Source organism: Pomacea canaliculata, linkage group LG3, assembly GCF_003073045.1.
Source record: "Pomacea canaliculata isolate SZHN2017 linkage group LG3, ASM307304v1, whole genome shotgun sequence".
Lineage (NCBI taxonomy): Eukaryota > Metazoa > Mollusca > Gastropoda > Architaenioglossa > Ampullariidae > Pomacea > Pomacea canaliculata.
In genome coordinates, this window is record NC_037592.1 from 29,728,132 (window position 1) to 29,750,275 (window position 22,144).

Below are 22,144 nucleotides of genomic sequence, written 5' to 3' on the forward strand. Positions count from 1 at the left end.
TCACGTGTTCGTAAAAGATTTAAATTGACGCAGAGCTTTTATGTCAACCACTTCTCTAAGTTCCTTGCTCTTCGTGGCACCTACATCTCTCAGACATTTAGCTGAAGGCGATCTGATAATCAACAAAACATGCTTTAACCAAATTTTAAAATCTCTATGTGTGTGTGTGTGCCCGTATGTGCCTGTGTATGCTTATGTATGTGTGCCTGAGTGTGTGTGTCTGGTTTTTTTTTTCGTCACGGTTGGACGCCTGGGTACACTAAGAGGGATCAGACCAGTCGATCGGAAGAGAAAACCTAAGATCAAGCTCCGGGTATCAAAAGGCTTAAAGTATCGAGCTGCCCGTTACCTCAGTCGCATGCAATTATCACTCAGATTGAAAGGTAGCGGGACAATTAACATGTCAGTTTGTTAGCGCCTTTGTTGGCGTAAACGGCTAAGCCAAGCTTTCTTTTTCTCTCTTCATACCTTTCTTTCTCCTTCCCCCTTTCCTTCCATCCTCTCTATTCAATTTCTCTACGCTCTTCCTTCTCCCTTCCCCTCAATCTCCTCCATTGTGTGTTTACTAGCGTGCACGTGCAGCTCGGTCCGTTCGCCGATGAGTGCACCTGTAGGTCTAACTATTTCTGCCCTTCCACAGGAGAAGGCAAATGTCATTTTAAGGCCACGTCTTTGAGTTTCCTTGTAACATTTTCTTTACCAGCTTGCCGCTGAATTCAGTATTATTAACTAATGTACTTTTCGACAAATCTCATTTCAATCTTTTTTACTTTCTTTCATTCTTACTTCGATTTTTTTTTCTGTTCGAGCATCAGCTCCGAGTTCGTGCACTGAATGCCTGGCACTTCTGCAGGAGGCTGTGTATGAGGCTCTGCTAGTGATTACCGGCCCTGATTGCTGCTGTTTGTCTCGTCCGTCGCAAGAGGGCGCTGCCGTTTGTTGGCGGCTGCTCGACATGCATGGCGCTCCGTGTGCAGTATACGTATGGCGCCGCCTACCGGTGGTTCCGCTACTTATGTCAGCCAAAGCCTTTTAACGTCACTCACAGCCACTTTGTCCTCCGGGGATTTTCTGGTAGAAAGACCGCGCGGGCCCGTGTACCCGCCACTTCAATCGATCCATTGATCCTTCTTCTCTCGCTCTCTCAAACACTCTCTCTCTCCATCTTTTGATCTCCGTGGCATGTTCTGATCGCACATCATCAGCAAGATCGTCAAAGACAAAAATTACATTGGCTGGTTTAGAAATGCAGAAAGTAGTAATAAACAGAAGGTAGGATTGTTTTCAATGAATTAAGCTCTATACATCCCTGATCTCTTCTCTCTATCAAGCACACACACACATATGGTGCCGATGGATAAAATAAAGTCATTCCTTCTCATTCTTTCTTTCTCTCTATCCACTCGCAAGCACATAAAGATTAGCTAAAAAAGTTTAAACGAGTACACCAGTCCAGAAGTCTTCAAACAACATGGGAAGGCGTTCGTCACATTCTGTTTCGTTCTAAAAATTTCTAAAAAAAAACCAAAAAAAAACAAAACCATTGCAGTCTTTCAAGATGAAACAGAAACGAATGTTAAGAAGTTTATCAATATTTTGATTTTAGAATAATTGACATCAAGGTTGGATCTCTCTCGATGGAAGTCGCCTGATTAGTATCTTAAAAATCAAGATATTTCACTCCAGTCAAAACTAAGACTGAACTACCCGAAGTTTAGTGGCTCTTTACGGTATATATATGTTATATAAATCACGTGGTTTTTAAAGTTCGTTTTCTCATCTCTTGCGAGTGTGGTTATTACTTCAAATGTCGAAACAGAGTCCGTTCTGTAAGTCAGTGTGATGTCCTCAGAGACTCGAACCAAGGGAATGATAATTTGTTCCTGAGATTCCATCACATCCATTACCGCCGCAAGAGACCAAAGAGGAATGAAGAGAGAGAAGTTGGGGGAAGATAGAATGGGAGAAAACCTATAAAGTGAGAGAGTGAAAGAGACAGACTCGTTATTAAACAGTATAGAAACTTGCTTCAAAGGAATGGAGAGTCCGAAAAAGAGAAGGTTGTATCAGAATATCCGGTACGTAGTCAATGCAAAAACAGTGGGAAAAAAAAACCAGAACAAAAACAACCTGAAGAAGAAAGAAGAGCAGGAAAGAGAGATAGAGAGAGCGGGGAGAATAAGAAGTTCGACAAACAAGAGAACAAAAAAAAATCCAGAGAGGGGATAGACAGACAGACAGACGTCAGAGGCACGTTAAAGGAAAAAATAAGTTCAAAAAGGTAATTGAGGAAACACGAGTGACAGAATACACAGAACAACTGATAATACCGATTCTTTGTTATGTTTGTATTCTTTACTTCAAAACGGAAATTTAATTTAAAATCTGACTTTTGCTTTCTTTTGTTCTCAAGTGTAACCGAACAGATGCGAATGCACTGTTTCAACCAGCTGCAAAAGAGAGAGGAGGAGGAGAAGGAGGTTGAGGATGAGAAGGATGAGGGAGAGGAGGAGGAGAAGGAGAATGAGGGAGGTAATGAAGATGTGACATGAAGACGAAATAAAGAAATCTATTTCATTTGACAAGCGAGAAACATTTTTATCCCACAAAAGGCGAAGATGTTTTTCCAATACAAAGGTAATTGCAGCGTGTAGTATTCCTGCAGTCTGTCGAAGCCCTGCCGAGCACTCACCTTCCGCGGCCGCAAAGTAGGTCAGGAATCAATCTCCATGATATTACTTACGTGCCTCTGATGAACTTGACTTTCGATTAATACATAAATTTTACCACAAAAAAAAAACCTCCTACCATCGAAGACGATGCCATGCTATTGGCAGTAAGAAATAGGTCAGGGCGTTAGGTAGACCTATGCTTCCAGCGCGTGTTAGCCTCTTGGAGAAGATGAAGAGAAACAAGGAAGACAAAAAAGAAGAAGAAAAAAAGAATCTTCTTCATTTAATATATCATCAGTTTGCAAAGCGACAGTATATGGCTTTATGACTGTCATTTAGTAGCAATTGTACTCGTTAACGACTTTCACCGTGTCCTTGCTCAGTGCAGCTTCCCTGTGGGAGATGAAAGACGAGAGTTAACGACGAGGTCGAGAGTACAAACATGTTTTTCTGTGCCAGACAGCAAGACAAACACGTCCTTCAGTTTCTTAAACTTCTCACAAATGTCGTGCACAGTTCAGACAGGGCAGATAGGGCATTTCAAAGCAGTGGGTAATTTGTTTCTTCATGTCGCCGAAAGAAAAAGTTTTTTCTTTTTCTGGGGCGAGGGGGAGCTGAATGGAAAACGATGGGAGGAAGGTGTTAGAGGTAAAGACAGTCGAGGGGATGAGTAGCCCCAATATACACATACGTATGTACATACAAATGATGTTGTATTATACTTTGTTTGAGGATACCGCCAGAATACTAGAGAGGGAGTGGTTAACACTCTAGCTTCCGATGTCGAAGGTTTGTGGGGTTGCCGGTTGAATTCCCGTATGATGCCACGTTCTGAAGTGTCGGTGATCCCTTATCGGGGGGTAGGAGTCAATAGATAAGGAAGATGATATGTGCAGCGTCCTCATACAAAAATTCTGGCCAGGAGAAGAATGTGGTCTCTAATACTGGACTCTTCAAAGATCAAAAGGTTGTGCAAATACTTTTTAATTGTTATTGTTTATGACCCTAAAAAACTCTGGTTATGTCGTGAGGAATCTTTACAGACGGGTACCGTGAAAAAAAAAAAATAGAAATAATGCCAGCCATGTCCTCGTGACTTTCTGTTGGAAAAAGATAAACGTGACATTTAGTGTAAAGTTGGAAAGGTTAATCTGCACTTTAAATGTAACCTTAGCAACGATGCGGGTGATTTGCTTGTTGAAACGAAAAAGGACAGAAAAGCAAAAATAAAATAAAATAAAATAAAATAAAAAGCAACAACATTTTGTATGCTTTCAAAAATACTTCCAAACTAGATGACAGACACTAGAGTACATGGCACCAAATACGTTAAACCCGACCCTCCCTTGCCCCCATTTCAGGTCAATGGGTATAAGATGAAAAGGTCATGAGTTCACCTCAGGGATCGTAGATGCTCACCATCTCCCACACATCCCAATAAATACATAAGTAAACACAATATAATGTTATAAGTAACTAATCCCTGTGATGCAGACTTTTCCGAAAGAGAACACACGTGCCCCGTTCTCATCCTTCAGAACACGTTTACTCCCGAACATTTTACATCCAAAATATTCTTTCACCTCTTTCCCTGAACTGTAAAAATGAAAAGCTAGTGTTTCTTTCAACTTCTCTCCCTTTTCTTTGGACAAGACTAATTATTGCCGCTTGAAAGCGCGGGCTTGTGTTCAATTTTGATTGCGTTTGACGCCGAGGTCGATAAGCCAAGACGAGAGGCCCGCCCGTCACTCACAAATAAGACAGGAAACAAAATAAAGGGTGTGAACTCGTCAGGCTGCTCGTCATCAATGGGAACAAAGGTGGTCAATTAAAAATGAACGAGCTGCTACTTGGCAGCTGAGATCCGGAAACGTAGGATGGAGGACCTCCGGGAATCTCTCCCGCATAATTTCATTCTCAACTACCTCCCGCTTCTGGTTGTGGCAAAAAAAAAAAAAAAAAAAAAAAAAAAATTACTCACAAAGTGATGGGAGACCACAAGCTAACATGTCATCTGGACACAAAAATCTAGTATGGTGCAAAACTTTGAGCTACTGGAATAAGCTTATTAAAGGCAGTTATTGGCAAAAAATTCCATTTTCATCTCAAGGTACTCAAAATAATATCTAACTCGTTGTGATTATCTACGGATATGTAATGTAAACATATTCATGTACAGTCCAAGTATCTGTGGGTTTTATTACCACTTTCTAAGCAGGAAGATTATTGTAAAAGAACGAAAGAATGGCATTCATCCAGATGAGTGGAAAAAGTGTATTGAGTTTTGTGTATTCCTTAGAAAAATGTTTTGTCTCTAGTGGCCTTTAGCGGTAGAAAATATTGTTCCCTTTAAAAAATCACTTAAGTAGGTAAAGGTCATCCGTTAACTTTTTCTGGTCGTTGGGGAGTGAGGTGTTAAAGAGTTCACTTTTCTCTGGGGCAGCTTTACATGAGGGTGGTGCCTTCTCACCCTCGCTGCCTTACTTTCCCCAACCTTTTGTAGAGTCAGGTTCCCATTCCCACCAGCTGGGTCGACTTGGGAATTTTTTGCGCTAGTCGGGTATCGAACCAGCGCGCATTCAGTTCAGAAGCCAGCGCTCTAACCACTCGGCTATCCGCTTCCCTAAAAGATCGCTCACTATCAGAAAAGCAGAACTGATCTTAATGAAGTATAAATATGGAAATAACTATGGAAATGTGAGAGTGTCGTGACTGGATGAGATGGGGACAGAGGGGACAGGGGGCGAGGAACTGGAAAGTCAAAGGGAAGGGAAAACTGAAGGAGTAAAATGGCAAAACGATCTGTATTTATGTGTTTACTCTAGGTTTTTGCGTAGATAATACAACCGACGGGTACAGTTAGTAATCGCTTGAATGCTAGTAAGGATTTGTAGGACGTTTTCTTTCTCTGGTCGCCAGTTTCGCTCCACCATTAACGGCTTTATAAGCTACAGAAACTTTGGAATAATACTACGTAGCTTTTTTTTTTTCATATACTAACCCTCAGTTTCTAATCTACTTTTCTTCTTCTAAGCTGTTGAAAGACAGAAATGATTAGACAGTAAAACTGACAGTTAAAAAAAAAGCAGTCGCGACCATTAAACGCTTTTTCTACTTTTATCTTTACATTAATTTAATAACATTAAAATTTATTAACTTCCATCCTATAAAGACTACAAACAAAATACTGAATATACATCTCACTTAATACATTTCAGTAAGAGCTTGTGTGTCCTTGAGCAGAAATGACAATAAAATAGGAAAACAACACCAACAACGAAAGATCGAATCAGAAAAATAATATTATTAATGTTAAGACAGCTGCCTCAACCTCGAGGCCAAGTGACTTCCGGTCGCCTGGTCAGCTGACAGACATGTTAGTTATTAGGGGAGATCACTGAAGCAGTGCTAACAAGGAGTAGATAATTAGGTGGTGGCCTCAGTTCAAGACAGAAAAACGATATTCTGCATGTCACTTCCGGTGAGGCATGCAGCACCCCTGAAACGGAACTAGCGATGCTTGCAGGGGAGCTTACTCCTAATTCTTCCTGTTACCTACACCTGGAAGGCATCTTCGGAAGCAACAGCAGCAACAACCTCCCAAAACACAAACAACAACAAACAAAAAAAAAAAAAAAAAAAAAAAATGAGGAAGTGAGCGTCTGCCAACGAAGACATCGATATGTAGAGAGGATGTTCTCGGGCCACCCGGGGTCGCAAAAGCTGAGCGTGGTAAGCTAACTCCCGGAGAAAGAGGACGGAAACGAGGAACTGCAACAAATCTGGGCGCAGCAGTGGGATGCGTGGTCAGCAGCGACGCCCGCCATTAGCTCGGCATTTCGCGCCTGGCCGAGCGTGACACAGCACTCCCCGAGGCCGAGCCCGGCGGTGCTTGAATGGAGCTTTCATTGCGCGCAGGCTGTCGCATTGGCGGCCATTTATCAAAACTTGCAGCCTGCCTCCAGGGACCGTACAACCAAATATCGACTCTCACACCCCCCAACTTCCACCAACCAATTCTTTCCCCTTCCTTTAACCCTCTTCCCCCCACCTACCCAGCCCTAGTTTACCGTCCACCGATTGGCTCCCGCTCACCTTCCATGACATCCTTCACTGATTGGAAGCATCCCTTCGCCTCCTGCATGTTTGTTTGCCTGTTTCTCTGTCGTCTATTTTTCCTTGTGTCATTTTTATGTCTTTCTTTTACTTTACCGTGCTTTCCTCATTCCTTCTCTACGTGATTTGTCTCTGATTCTCTTGTCTTTCTTTCCTTTAGTTTTTGCGACTACGTGAGTTTTTGTATGCCGCTGTGTTTGTGTCGTGCGCGTCTTGAGTGCGTGTATTTTTATGTCCACGTATCTGTCATATTTCTTCCCATCACTTCTTTTAGTTTCCTCCCGAGCCCTATGATTTATTCCCCTTCCGATCTGTTTATCTTTACATGTGTGCCATGATCACCCAAATTGTGAATCAGTAAGACGCCTGACTCTCCGAGGTCTCCCTGAGGAAGGGGACGTCCACCATCTCAGAAACACTGGTGTGGTTGCAGTCTATGTTGCCAGCATGCCAGTGCAGGCAGCTCCTCTCTCCCGCGCACTCAGGGCTTCATTCAAATAACAAGATTTATTTGCCTTCCCTTTCTCCAAACTCCTCTTTCTTCTGGAAGTTCTTTGTAGCCAGGGGAGCCGTTTCCGGTTCCGCGAGCGCATGCGTCGAGGTGCGGGAGTGGCCATGGTGTGCAAGGGGGCGGTGGTTTTAGTCTGTTAAATGACGGAGTGGGCTAAGAGGTAAGAGCCATCTCTTCTTCTTCGTGAACGCCATTCTTCCAAGGATAGTTGACACGGGGGAATTCTTTTGTGTTTATAAATGTGTTTGCAGACGAAATCCTTTCGGTTTGGGTTTCGTCCAAACCTGGCTTTTTTTTTCTTTCTGACTCTCTATGTCTCCCGAAATCCTCTCAATGGATGTTGTGTTTGTGTGTGTGGTTGTGCTCGTGCCTACCTTCTTCTCCCTCGCCATCTTTCCACTCGGCAAAAGTCTCTCTTTTTTTTAAAGGTTTATCCATTAGAAATCCTTTTAAGTGCTTATACCTCTTCGCCGTCGGCTCAGGGTGTGACTGTTGGACAATGTTCCTGAGAGACCCTCTACAATTAAAGGATCGCTAAGCACAAAATGACTGCGGGAGCAGAAACACCAGACCGTTGGATTTTCCAAGACGAACCACTCCGCAGACACTGGCTGGAACCATTTAGCAGTCTCGCCACACCTAGGATCGAGCATGGCTAGTTCCAGACCTAGGGAACCTGCTGTTCTCTCTCTCTCCTATTCCTGGCACGAGACCTTGAACCTGTTTACGTAAACAAATTATTAAATCGAGAGATTTTTTTAAATTATTGACGTCAGAAGAAGAGAAGAAGGAAGATCTGGTTCCATTAACATCGTCTCCGACAAACAGTCCAAGAAAAAAAAAATGCATGTTTATTGTTATCAGGCAATTTAAATGTTCTGTAGTCCTCCCAGTCTAGTAATTTATTTTTTTTTTTGCTGCGAGGACACAATGCGGTATCCGCTGTGACACAATGCAGTATCCACCGGGACACAGCATCTCCCTGACTAGCGCGTGTATTGACAGCTTTCATCTGCCCTGCCGCGCATGCGCAGTCAGGCGGCTCTGCGAGACGGGCAGCGTAAACCACGAGAGTCGCTAGTGGGAAAAGGAATTAATTAAGCAATACAAGAGAAGGAACTCTGCACATAGCTCTCCCACTCACGGCTACATGCCTCGTCTTTGCACCAATCCTTCAGACCACGACCTCTGGAAGTCGAAAAGGCCAAACTCTGGAAGAGGGACCCTAGAAAATGTTGGAAATATTTCGGATGCTGACCGTCAAACTTGTGATTATATTCTTTGACCGTTATACATTTAAAAGGCTGAGAAATATAGTGAAAAATGTTGACCTTTACTCACACATTACTTTATCATTCTAATAGAAGAAAATCAAATTATAAGAGTGCAGGATTGTCATTGAATAAAAAGACTAAGACCATGTGGACATCGTCATAATTCGGGGGTAGGTCGGAGGTTTTCAGAAAAGAAAGCAAAGACATGATAACGACTGATGCACTGAGTTCAAAGACAAGCTCTGGAATCTCCTACGTGGAATTTTGTGAACAAACTGGACTCTCTTTGAAAGTATGATTTTTATAACTTATTCTTCGCTAGATAGAGGATGGTAGGACATTCTAATCGCAGCCACTCGTGGCATATTAGTAAACAGGATACAAATGTTCAAGAGAGTGGAAGACTAGGAAGATATTTTCTATCGATGACTAATTGAAGGGATCCTCAAGCAGAAGACTCAAGAAGACATTTAACCTGTAACCGTGATGGAACATTCGAATGTCATCCATTCGAACGTATTGACAGTTCGGAGATAAAAACGACCTCAGCCTCTAACCACCCGACACAAACACAACTCACGGTGTTCCTTCTGAATGTTTTCTCCACGGGTGTCGAGGGCATTGGCACAGAACGAAGCTGCGCATAAAATTCAAAACCTTCAGTCTGGATGCTATCTGAGACATGCCAGTAAATCTCTTCCTTTCACGCAAAGAATAACAACTTAATTTTCGTGACCAAAGATCTCGGAGAGATTGAAAAAGAAATCCGACAGGCCAGAGAAAGGGCAAAAGACATCAGAAAAATATCAGAGTACTAGAAGTAGAACCTGCTGAGTACTGGAAATACTTTAAAATATTTATTCAGGAAGGGCAATAGCTAGGAAACCGGAGTACTTATTGTCACAAAATATCATGTTACGCACTTTCAGTTTATTTGCTTGGTAATAACAGCTTTACTTGTTATTTTCAACAAGAGAAGTACTCCATATAGACAACTTACAGAAACTTGAAAGCATCCATAAAGCAGCGATTAGACCTTACGACCTTAGAGTACGAATGCTGGCTAAGAAAACAAACAGCCATGGTGAGAAAATCTTCTGCGCATAAAAAAGTGGGGAGGAGTTTAAAAATATTATTTTTACACGTTTCCAAATGACAGAAACTTGAGAAGATAGTAGGCCATGAGAATAAAATATTCGAATCGAGAGCTCAGATACTTCGAAGAAAACGACTTTAAGACCAGGACGCGAATAAGCAAATTGTAAGTGTCCCAACATTTGCCTGACGCAATTCCTATAATTTTTTTAGCATTAAAGTCATAACATCAAAAAGAAAGAAACGATTTTCATTCACCAAACAATTGAATTAAAAAAGGATTAGAAGTGGTGGTGCTGCAACGCAAGTTATGGTGTTGTCTGTGCGAGACTGTGCAGTTGACAACCAATGAAACCACAGCACAGCATCCGACTCAAACAAATTTTATAAAGGACAAAACTAGATGCAAATCCTTACTATCCCCAAAAGATTTTTTATTCGCGTCATTCAAAATGATTTTACAGATTGTCTGATGGTTGGGAAGAAAACAAAGGTGGGTCAGGGGAGGGATAGACTTTCTAAACTGTGAGTTAGCTAAAGTTCAACTGCCGATGCTATTTCTGAAAACCAAGACAGAGTCGATGGCATTGCACTCAGATGACAGCAACCTGCCAGAAGTTTAGATCGCTTTATGACACGTGGAGGTAGACTGAGCAGGGAAAACAGTGCCGTGCAGACCGTGGAAAGAGAGGCCACGACATCCATTTACTAGGATGCTACAGCCATGGCAACAGTAACAGAGCGCATCAAACACCAAGATGGCGGCTTCACTAGCACCACGCCTCCTCTCACTGCGTGTGTTTGTGTGTGTACATGTGCGTGCACCGGAGTGAACCAGCATGCATTCCCTCCTCCCCCGTCCGTGCTTGAAGTTGCTGAGTGGAGCAGACGATCTGAATTTGAGATAATCAAGTAGGTATTTTTTTTAAGGTGATGATGGGTGGTAATCGGTAAGATGGGCGGATGTGGAGCATGTTTCGGAAACACATTCCTCAGCTGAAACATGTGAATCACATCCTCAACCATCGCTTTGGTTATCGACTCAAAACATGCCCTAAACACCTTTATCTTTGTCACAGTGCTACCCGGATGTTGACCTATTCGCTCATGGAGCACATGCACACACTATGCTCACCACACGCGCGTGCAAGCACACATATATATATATTAATGTGTTTACGATGTTTTTCTGATGCGACTACGTCTGAAATAGTCTTTATTGCCAATGTCACTTCCTATCATGATAGAGCACGGGTACATTGCACTTACATCTTTACTGTGAATAATCAGGGTATTCCCCATGTTGTTCTTGGGACATAAGAACGGTTGCTTTCAAGTCAAGCCATATTTCCTGACAAATTTTGGCCTCACGTTTGTGACCCTAATGAGAAGTCGACACAACTGTTTGTTTTTGTTTTGTTTTTTTTTTGTTTTTTGTTTTCGATGGGAGAGATGGGTAAACAGCTGTCTACTGCAAATACTTTATTACTTATTTTATTTTTTCCATTCATTTCACTTGATTTTCGCCACAAACAAATGAAGGCGAGTAAGTTCAGCTGGACAGTGAATGGTGGTTCCAAGGCGCTTACTTCGCCGGAAGTGACATCATTGAATCAATGAGTTAGATCAATCTGGCTTGGCTCGCTAAGTTGGAATCGATGGAACCGTCTGGGAACTCCGGAAAGATATGACTTTACTAGAGCTAAATCACCCTGGTAGGTGCTTAAAGTGTAAAAAAAAAAATTCAGATGTTAACATATTGGTTTAAGAGAAAAGGTTTAGGAGGAAGTGAAGGACAAATAAACAGTTTTTAAACAAGATGTACAACTGTTAAGGATCCATCTTCTTAATTAATTCTTTTGAAACTTTTTCTCTCTTGCTTGTTAATTAGTGCATGTGAAAAGACTATCTCTGGTGGTCACTTAATTCGTGCGTATCAAAAGTCTTTCTTGCGTGTTCATTAGTGTATCTCTAAAATATGTAATGAACTTCTTAAGTAATGCATCTTAAAAGTCTCTCACACCCACCTCCTGGTGAATCTCAAAAGTTAATTAACACATCTTCCTCATTCCGTCGCTCTTTCTCTCATACACACGAACATGCCCAGAAAACCCATAATCTTCTCTCTCTCTCTCACACACACACACACACTATGTAACTGAATGAATACAAGAAGAACAAAAAGGACAAAGTTATTTTTTGCCCTTTTTATGGCCATCGCCTTGGATCCAGGATCCAGGATGCACATCAGGTGAGGAGAATGATAAACTGATGTTTCTGCAAAGCATTCCGCTAAACTCTTACTATTTTGCAATCCCTTTAGCTGCTCTGCGCTAACCACTCAGCTAACACTTAGCAAAGTGTTATAAATCTTTAAATCACACAAAGGACTGAGAATTTTGCAAGCAGTGGCAAAAAAGGAAGAACTAGGAGGCGTTGTGTGACGTCTTTCACTCCAAGAAGGAGGAAGAAAGAAGCAGAGACAGTAAACAGCAGCGAAGGTGCCTCTCAGAAGTCCTCCACCATCGTTCCGCCTACTTGTCACAGCTTTGACAGGTTGTGCGCGAGCTTGGCACTCGATTTGACCTCCGGCATGTGGTATGGAGTGCAATAAAAGTCATCATTTTGTCATCACGCCCGCGGCCAGATGATGATGTTTGTAGTGCTTGAGAATCAAAACAAAAAATAAAATAAAACATGGCTGGCGTCATGCGCATGCGCAGTGAATCAAGTCCAACACGTGCGCAGCAGCGTAGACAGTCACGCTCTGCCGCAGCGACGATTAGAACGACTCGTGACCGAAGGAAAGGACAAACTAACGGGACGGAGATGAAAAGTGACGGGAGGGAGATGCGAAGTGCACCCTGCGATCCCTGGCCCCCGCCACCAGCGATTGTGAGCACCTTTAGGTCTGATGCCGCACCTCGATGCACTTCCCTCCCTGAAACCGATCCTTCCTCTTCCCATTTTGTCTCTTTATTGTCACGCGGAATTAGCAGCGATTCCGAAGAGCAATGGCGTCGGTCTCTGAAAGGCGGAATGCACGAAGAATGAATAAAGTGGTCGATCTATCGCCCTATAAGCTCCCTTTGAACCTTCCCACCGATGTTACCTCCCACACAAGGTTGGCATGCCCACGCACGGCACTTACTTAGCCCTATGGTCAAACTGGAAGCATCGACAGTTCGTAAGTAAAGTCTTGTGGCAAGGCCTTGGACCTGCTCTCAAAATTCTGGTCCAAGGCCTAAACCGATGTCAGAGAGATGAGGACCGGCAAGATGGCATTGGAAACATATGATTATAGACAAAGATGTCACCCCGGCTTTTTATCATGACTCCCCATTAGGTCGAAGCGAAAAATAAAAAGGACAAAAAAAAAATGATAATAATAAAAAAATTAAGAGTCACGTTTACGCAACATTGGGTATGGCACCATGGCACCGGCGGTGGGAGAGGATGAGAAACGACTGTCTGCCGGCCCGCTGATAGGGCAGGCGATTTGTCTCGGGCCCTATTACCTGGACCAGTGCGCCAAAGGTCGGTCGAGGTTGCTGCAGGGCCCTGGGTCGGGGTGGAGGGCGGAGAGGGTTACCGGTAGACGGGTGGGCCATCAACGCACACATCCAAGTAATTCGCTTGATGAACCAGGTTGGTGTGAAAGGGAATGGCTAATGACGAAGCCGTGATAGTCACCAGATAGGCGATGTTTATGCAGAGCGAAAACAAGAGTGAGGGGGGAGGGTTGGCCGCTTGGGACGGGGAAAAACCCAGGATGCTAACCCGGGTTGTTGTGGTACGGAAATAAACAGTGGAGACTGCGTCAGTCCGCGAGAGGATAAATGAATGAACGAGGGACAACGCACACATTTGTACGCTGGAAAACAGAGTAAAAAAAAGACACACAAACAACAAGGGGAAGGATGAGAGAGATAGGATGGGAGTACGAGAGAAAGGATGAAAAATACTCATCATGCTGTCCTCCGCTTTACAACTCACCATCGAGCGACCCATTTCCCTCGGCATGTTTTTTCTTCACTCACAATGAAAAAAAAAAATATCCAAAATCCAAACGATAAAATCAGCTTCTGTTAAAAGCAAATAACATTAGTAACAGCACTCTAAAAATGTTACGCAAATATTTTCGAGACCGGAACACTGCGCGGTATCCATAAGAACAAACACAAAAAGGAACGCTGGCAAAATGAGACAAGACATTAAACAAGTAAGTCTTTTTTTTTAAAAGAAATTCCCCCAGAAGATACTGTCTGCAGCTGCATGCAATCTCCCGAAAATAGTTCCACCCTGACACCTTTCTCTCCAGCGTGTTTCCGGACTAATCTAGCGCATTAATTATGTACTTTGTTGTCAACACGAGACTGCTTATCATGTAAATATCCTGAAGCAACGGGTGGGAAGGAAGTGGACAGGTCTCGCTGTACAGGAATCCGTGGTAAGAACATCTGCTACCTAATTTTATTTCTTATCTTGGTGGCAATATGTTCTATGATCACTTAGAAACCATGTTTTTCCGTCTACTCCAAGTCTGAGACTAGCTGGTGCTGTCATGTCATGTACTGGGAACAATTCTAAGATATTTTTCAGGTTGAAATAAACTTTTAAATTCTCGGAACGAGGCATAATTATTACTATTTTCTAAGGATGAATGCCAGATTTGTATGAAACATGACATAGGCCGGTTCTTGAATTCCACTATTTAAAAAAAAAAAATTCCAAAGCCATTTTCGTTAGAAAGTTTTCACATCAGCCACCCACTGGTGTTGGCGGTTGTCCCTGTGCACACCCAACATCTCCGATGGATGTGTTTACTTTGTTCCCAGACAAGCTGACTAGCTTCAGCCAGCATTTGCTGGATTTTCATACCTATTATCATATACGAGGGATATCTACCCGTCTCGCCATAGATCATCTTGTTTGAAGTGTGCCGGAGGAAGTGGAGGAGGCGTTTCATTGCGAAAACGTGAACTTCTTCCATTTCCATTACTTCAATCCAGGAGTTAAATTTACCTTTCTGTACTTCGAAAACCAGTCATGTTTTGCCATTCTCATATGTTTCACAAAATCAGCGAGAAGACTTTATTAAAAAAAAAACACCTCTGGATGTTAAAGGGATTGGTTTCTGCAGTCGAAATAACAAAAGTAAATACCTATCTCTTATATATGGAAGAGAGATTGGAGTGCTTTCATTAAATACATATAGATGATCTTCCCAGTCTACCCAGTCGTCATATCTAGATGTGCAGGCCCTGAATTATCTAACATACACAGACACAAATGAAGTTCGGCGAAAGAACGACTTGGAATGCAAGAATGGAGGTACAAATCTACTTTCTCCCTACCATCGCCGGCAACTACATTTTTTTTTCTCAGAATCAGCATTTTCGCCAATCTCTTTCTCTAGCGACTTTTATTTTTTCTCAACCCTTTATGCAACCAGTTACCCATTCCACACTGCTGCTTATACATGGCAGAAGTTTGATAGCGCTAGACGGGTATCGAATCAGCAGGCCTGTGGCATGGAAGCCAGCGTTTAACCGCTCTACTATCTGCTTCTCCATGACAACGCGACTCAATCCTCGCCAACTAGTTATCATACATGCAGAGAAAGACAACTGTCCTACAGTAACATGCCGACAGCACCGACATAGGAAGAAAACTAAATAAAAGCAAAGAAGAAGAAAAGGAAAAGCTAGAATGAAAGTGGTCAGAAAATGTCAGCGAAGGATCGTAATGTCGTTGTGATCTCCTCCACAAACCTGTCTCCAAGAGGCCTTGTGTACCAACAAGATGGTTAGTGCCCACCAGTCATATAAGTTGCTCGAAATCACAAGAGATCGCTGCTACACTCTCGCCTTCCTTCGCCATGTTGTATGGGTGACGACCGTAGTTACAAGATAACACGCCCAGTGACGGTGTTCATTTATTTATTTATTTTTTGTTGCCATCTTCCATCCCCCTCTCCTCACACACACATGCAAAACACATAGAGGGAAGGAAATTCAAGATTACATTTTGTCAATTTGCATAACTAACGAGAATTAAGAAAACGGTTTTCCTTTGTTTTATGTTTTTTCCCTCAGTGATGGCGGTGCTACAGTCTTGCTAAAGAGTAAGATCCTCGTCTCCTACTACCTCCTCCCAATTCACACACACACATAGCAGACGACTGAAGACAATGACAGAGGATGAGACCACATGCATATTACATACTCTGGCTTATTAGTACACGACAATTATTCAGGCAAATATAACAACCAGCCAGACAGACGAACAAGCTAACATTATTACCAGGAGGAGAAAGGTGTGAGAGGAAAAGAGAGAGAAGGAGAGGCAACAAAAACACAGAAAGATTAGAACTAGACATCAGATATCACATGGCGACAGAAAAGTTTTAAAAATAACACGGATTCCTTAGAGACATTTGTAACTAAAGCAAAATATCTTAATATGATTTTTCTCTTTCATGTCATCCACGCAAAGAAAGATAAAAGAATAATTGGAAAGGGGACGACTGGGCAGAAAGTAGGATCGACTTGAGAAGAGGAGGGTAGAGGGAGAAGTGGAGGATCTGACCAGGGTGGTGGTGGGGAGGGGCGAGGAACTCACCAGGGTGGACGCAGATTGTGAAGCAAATGCCAAGTACCGCCCAGACCTCCGCCAGGCCAGGCATGACGTAAGCCATGCACATCCGGGGATCCAAAGCTCCTCGGGTAGGTGACGATGGAAAGAGGGAGCGACACGCCGCACGGGAGCGCTAGAGATTGTCCGTCAGACGGCCGACGGCAGGGCGCGTGCCGGGTGCAGGTGAACCGACAAAGGTCGCCACTGGAGGCCGCCGCAAGCTAATGAGGTCACGCACACCGTTGCCTGCGATCTTGTCAATGAATGTTGTGGATGTAGTCGTTTCCTGCTGAGAGGCAACACCCTGCCTCCAGCGATCTTCCACCCTTTCTACTAATAATCCAATTTTCTGACGTAGATATGGGTGGTTACGGCGGTCAGGGGTCAGGGGTCAGGAAGAACAATCGTCGGGTGAGGATTTCAAGCTGTCCAGTCGTGGATCTAGTTTGCAGGGTAGAGACAGAGATAGAAAGGCAAAGGCTTGTTCACTGGTTCTCGTCCTCGCCTTGGAGTTAACGTGCCAAGTGATTTGAAATTTTAATGTTTATAGTCCCCGCGTGGCTGGAGGTGGAGAACAACTGACCCGCTTTGAACTCGCTGAAGCCAATTCACTGTCTGCTGCGAAGCTTAGCTGTGTCAGAAAGGGGTGGCTTCGATCTCCATTTTCCCAAATTGACCATTGATGACAGGAGAGAAACAGATTCTCGCTCGCACGGAACCTGCTTTTGTACGAAGGCGTGAGTGGCGTTCATTCAAAAGTAAGGTCCAGTTTGAGTCTTTGTTATCATACGAGTGGAGTTCCTCGAAACTGTTTTCGTTGCTAACAACTTTCAAAACGTTTTTTGTGACGTCATCAAAGCGGTGATGCGAAAGAGGACTATGCAGGTTACACGCAACGGCTTCGGGTCGGATGCAGTTTCCGTTTGCACATTATGATTCGACGTTTTCATTGGTCCTGCCTCATTCACCAAAAAGACGAACACAGTCCACCCGAGTTTGGAAAAGCCGATGTTTTGGACAGCTGGGCCGTGCTTTGGACAGCTCGACTGAGTTTTGGACAGCTGGACCGTGCTTTGGACAGCTGGACTGTACTCTAGAAAGCTCGATGGTGGCGCCACATTTTTGACAACCCAGCTGTGTTGTCGTTAAAACTCGCCGTGCAAAGAAAATAAAGTAAGAGATCGATACTTGTCCGTGTGCGTCTGCCCAGTCTGGAAGACGAGAGTTATCTTTTCTTCAAAAGTGATGCCTGACAGTTCTGGAACCGTCGCCTAGAGAGTCAGATACCCCTTCCGGCGGACCCCTAAACATGTTTGGTCAGAGGCGACTCCTGAACTGGTTGTTCACAACTCCAGCCCCAAGGTTCCTGCATATTAAGTCGAAAACAGACAGTTGTTGGCGGCTGACACGTGCAACATAAGACGAGATTTCCAGCTTTCCTGCTTCTACATCCCACGACAGGGTGAGATCCCACTGCTACAAACCGGCGTCTGGTCGCGATATATGCCTGGCAAAGGAGACCCTTCCTTCCTGTGCAGAACCTTGTTGGACGCAAATGGAAGGGAAAATAGTGGGAGAAAGAGTTATGTCTCTTTTGGAGGAAGTGACGAACGGTTTCACTATCCCTGTCCAACACACACCGTCCTTGTATTTGAGGCCAAGGGAGATAAGTTTAGTGCTTTCATTAAAAAACTGGAGTAACCCTGAGAATTGAGGCAGTCTCAAGCGGTTTTTGTGTCTCTGCTTGCGGGTCTATTCAGCCTCGTAATTTTGTGGAGATCCTCCCAATACTGTCTTCTTGGATAGTTCCAGTCTAGGACCGCTTGCAGCGCCAGACAGGTTCTCTGAAGAAAAAATAAAAAAAGTTCAATTTCGTTTTGGCCAGAATGCTCCCACCTTGTATTAACAGTCAGGAAATTTAATTCTGTATATTTTTTAGGAATCATTGCTTTTCATTGTCTTCAAACTGTTAAGAAGTGCACCTCATCGACAAAATACTGTTCTGGAAGCTGAAAAAATATAAGGTAAAAAAAAGTTTGAATTAAAAACCTGGCTTAATAGAAATGTTTTACTTTTAATATACACCTCAACAAAACTGAGTGGCGAATAAGAAAAAGTAGGGGGATAGTGTTTGGAAATAGCGTAGTATTCGCAAATAACTCTTTTATGATTTCCAAGAAACATGGATTGAACAAAAGCAACAAGAATTTTATTTTCTGAGAACAGAAACTCAAAAGATGTCGACTGACTCAGATCGCGGAGTCTGACAGAATGCGAACTCCATGACGATCTGAGTCCAAGAGCAAGGGTTAATCATCTATTCCTACACTTGCTGAAAAGGGGTTAAAGGTACATGAACCTGCCTCGTATCGTAGGTTACACAATCGATTGTAGCAGGAGTCTGCGAGGCAACACCAGGCGAGACCGTGTGGAGGAAAGGAAACAGGTTTCGCATTTCGACATTTGACACCGCTTGCCAAGGTGAGCAAGCAGTTTCCTCCGACAGGGGGGCTGTGTGTGGCTGGTGTCTGCAAAATAACATCAGATAAGCTCTAAAGGATGAACTCTGCTGAGACTGCAATAAAACCTTCTCCATCGCTGAAAATCTCGAAAATGCCCACCAGTCCTTTATGATGATCAATGTTGTCAAGAGACAGATGAGGAGTTCAGAAATTCCTAAAGGTTTCTGAGAACACTAGTTCCATTTTGTATTGAACTGTTTTTTTTTAAATTATCATCCTTTAGACGAGTCATTCGGGTGCAATACACCATTAAACTAAATAACCCACCTTACATTATTCTTGTTGTAGAGAGTTAGATTATATCAGACTTTTCCAGAGTTGTGTTGTTAAAACTTGATGTAGGAAGATGTTTTTCTTAGTTTTGCCTATAATACTTTTTAATTCTCAAGTTTTGAGCATCAAAGGATGACAGATTCGTTTGCTTTCCACCTTCTAGCACATCCGTTTTGAATCCTGCCTTTTGCTCAATAAGATTCTTTCACCGTTTTGTTTGTTGTCTCTCTTTGCTTGCCTGTCTATATAATAAACATATCTTTAAAACTGTTTCTCTCTCTATCTCTCTCTCTTCCCTCCACGTCCCTTGTGTTCTCATTAACTACATTAAAATTTTTTACATTATCACTGCTATGTACTATCGCACTTTTTTCTCAAGATAATATTTGTGAATTTTGTTGGAGACCGAACTTTCACTGGACTGAAGAAAAAAAATTAATTCGATCTGTATATCCATATTAAAGGGAGATTTGTGGTATTGACGGACCAGATGGAAGCAATTAGCGAGGAATAACTACTAGACTAGCTCCTCACCTTCCTCCCTCAGGTTGAACCTTCTTACCCGCCAAGAGGTAGAAGTTTGGTCTCTAAACACCAAGCTTAGCATTATTTTCATGATGCCAGAATTATTCTTTTTAAAACAAAAGAATACTAAAATATTAGGTTTGTTGACATAAAAAATCACTCGCCACATTGTATGCCTGCTGTTGTTCCATAGAAAACAAATAAATCATCTCATGATGGCTACTGTCACGACGATCGAAACAAAGCAATCACCTGGCATTATTTTTCATGTCGGCACAATTCACAAAGTCGACATCAGCGCCCACTGTGGCGGAATTCCGCGCCTGGAAGGAGTGAGCAACCGCGGTCTGCTCATGCCAGACTTTATTTTATTTATTTTTTTTTTTACCTGCAGAGGAGGCAGAGAGTGCGACTGGCTGGTCACGCTTGGCCTGGTCTGATTTACGAGCAAACTAAGTGGGTCGGGTTGTATTTGCACAGACAGCTTCATGCGATAGGCGCTCTATCAGGAGTCCGTCCAACCTCTGGAACTGCGACACTCGCTAGGGAGGATTTTTATAAAAATTTCTACAGAGAGATTAACCAGCGCAAGCCACGTGATCCATCAACGCTGCAGTTCGCGCTTATGTTTGGGTACATGACTGGCTGGCTGGTCGGGTGGTTGATTTGGTTGATAGGTTGTGAACTGACACCTGGTGGCGCCACTTGCTCGAAAGCAGGTACAATGACGCAGCTTTCAGTATGATGAGGTCAGAGCAGTGAACTGTGCTCAGGTGTTACTGAAATATGCGTATTCTTACGGACGGGTGTACAGACATACAGTCAGGCGTGCACGTTCTCTCTCTCTTTCTTTCACACATATACACGTGGTATTACAAAATGTAAGGAATAATAGGTGAGCAGAAAACAAGAAGATCTAACACACACAAAAGATTAGATCGACGAAGATACAAAACTACAGAAGGAGGTGGGAAAGTTCGCGATGACTGGATAACTAGAAGCAGTATAACATCCACGCTTACTCGCCCGTGAAAGCTGACCAGGTCACGTGCTCCGTGAAGTGGACTCCATGGTCGTCACGGCTCGTCAGACATGCCCTGCGTCCGATCTCTCGCCCACCAGACAGCAGGGTTGCAGATGACTGGCAGTAGTTCCTCGAAGCGAGGTTGGTGGTGATGGGATGTGGTCACCACAACAGTTCGCTGCCACCACCTTTATTTTATTTATTTTATTTTATCACTTGGTGCTTCTCAGTATTGGCCAGTTCTCTTCCCTAGCATGACATCCACGAGACCAGGTTCCTCCAAGTTCCTCTTGTTTTCCGTGTTTTGGTCAAAATTTGTTGTGTCCATGTATTACATAAACTGAACACTTCTTTTCTTCCCAGCTACCTTCAGCTTCAGGACAATGAAAAACAACTGAGCCGACGAAAACTTTTTCTCGAAGACTTTTACAGAAATTATCCATTATTTTTCTCAAACTGGTCGTCTTGTTTCTCATCTTTCACTCCTCGACATTATCGTATCTGTTCGTCACAAAACAAAAAGTTCCAGCACGAACTCTTGCCTGGAGGTCTACGACAGATGACTGGAGTGAGGGAAGAAGACCAAAGCACTGGTGACAAGTGTTCATGCGAGAGAAGCAAGCACGCGGAGTGGTGAGAGAGCGAGAGAGGCACCGAAACACAGGTGAGGGCGTGCAGGCAGTCAGGGGCCGCCTGGCGAAGTGTGTTTCTTGCTCCTCATTATATACTGCAGCCGCCATCGATCTGTTGGAGGGTGAAGCTGGTGGAGGCGAGGAAACAGGCGCAGAACCAGACTGGCGTGGTTACCTCTGTGTGTGTGTGTGAGAGAGGATGGAGTGTGAGAGAGAGGAGGGAGTGTGTGTGTGATCGTGTGTTGATTCCACCTATACGTGTCCTGTTAAATGTGTGTGGGTTTAAGATGCTTACTGTTTTGTGTAGGTGTACCTGCGTGTGCTCGCCAGTCTGTATGCCTGTGTGTGTGTGTAGAGAGAGAGACCGTACGAGTTGACTGTAACGCTGGTCGCTCCCTCATCCTCTTTCGTGACGAGCCATCGTGTGATCTTCACGCCTGGTCAGAACCGTCTGACAAAGAGAATTGCCGCGGCCATGGACAACAGGCCCCGGGTCCTGCGAACTCCAGAACCTTCGACTTACAGTATTTTCCACATACAAAAGGAGGGGAAAGAGAGAAGGGGTGGGTGTGAGGGATGATAGCCAGAGAAACCAAAGTGGGTGGAGCACTCACACGTGCCCTGGTCTAGTTAGAAATACAAAAAAAAAAAAAAAAAAAAAAAAAAGAGAACGGGTATTTGTTTTACCGACTACAGTTCCACAGAGGGCGCGCTGGTGATGTGGCGATAAACGCAAAAGTCTGTCGGCGGCATACTTGATAGAAGCGCAGTCAAGCGTGTAGCGGGTGTGATGTGGCCAGAAGTAGGACTGGCAGGGACCAGCCAGAAATTCCTGTGTTGAGGTCACATCGCCAGAAATCT

The 22,144-nt window shown here is 43.5% G+C and overlaps 1 protein-coding gene across 2 annotated transcripts in view; it reads right to left on the reverse strand.

The window, feature by feature from the left end:
- The window catches only part of LOC112560383 (putative carbonic anhydrase-like protein 1), a 46,138-nt gene extending 28,000 nt beyond the window's left edge, over positions 1-18,138 (reverse strand). For both annotated transcript variants that reach the window (XM_025232215.1, XM_025232214.1), the window contains exon 1: positions 16,293-18,138. In XM_025232215.1, coding sequence (XP_025088000.1) covers positions 16,293-16,374 — 82 coding nt within the window. In that variant the 5' untranslated portion in view covers positions 16,375-18,138. The remainder of the gene's footprint in view (positions 1-16,292) is intronic.
- Positions 18,139-22,144: the final 4,006 nt, after the last annotated feature.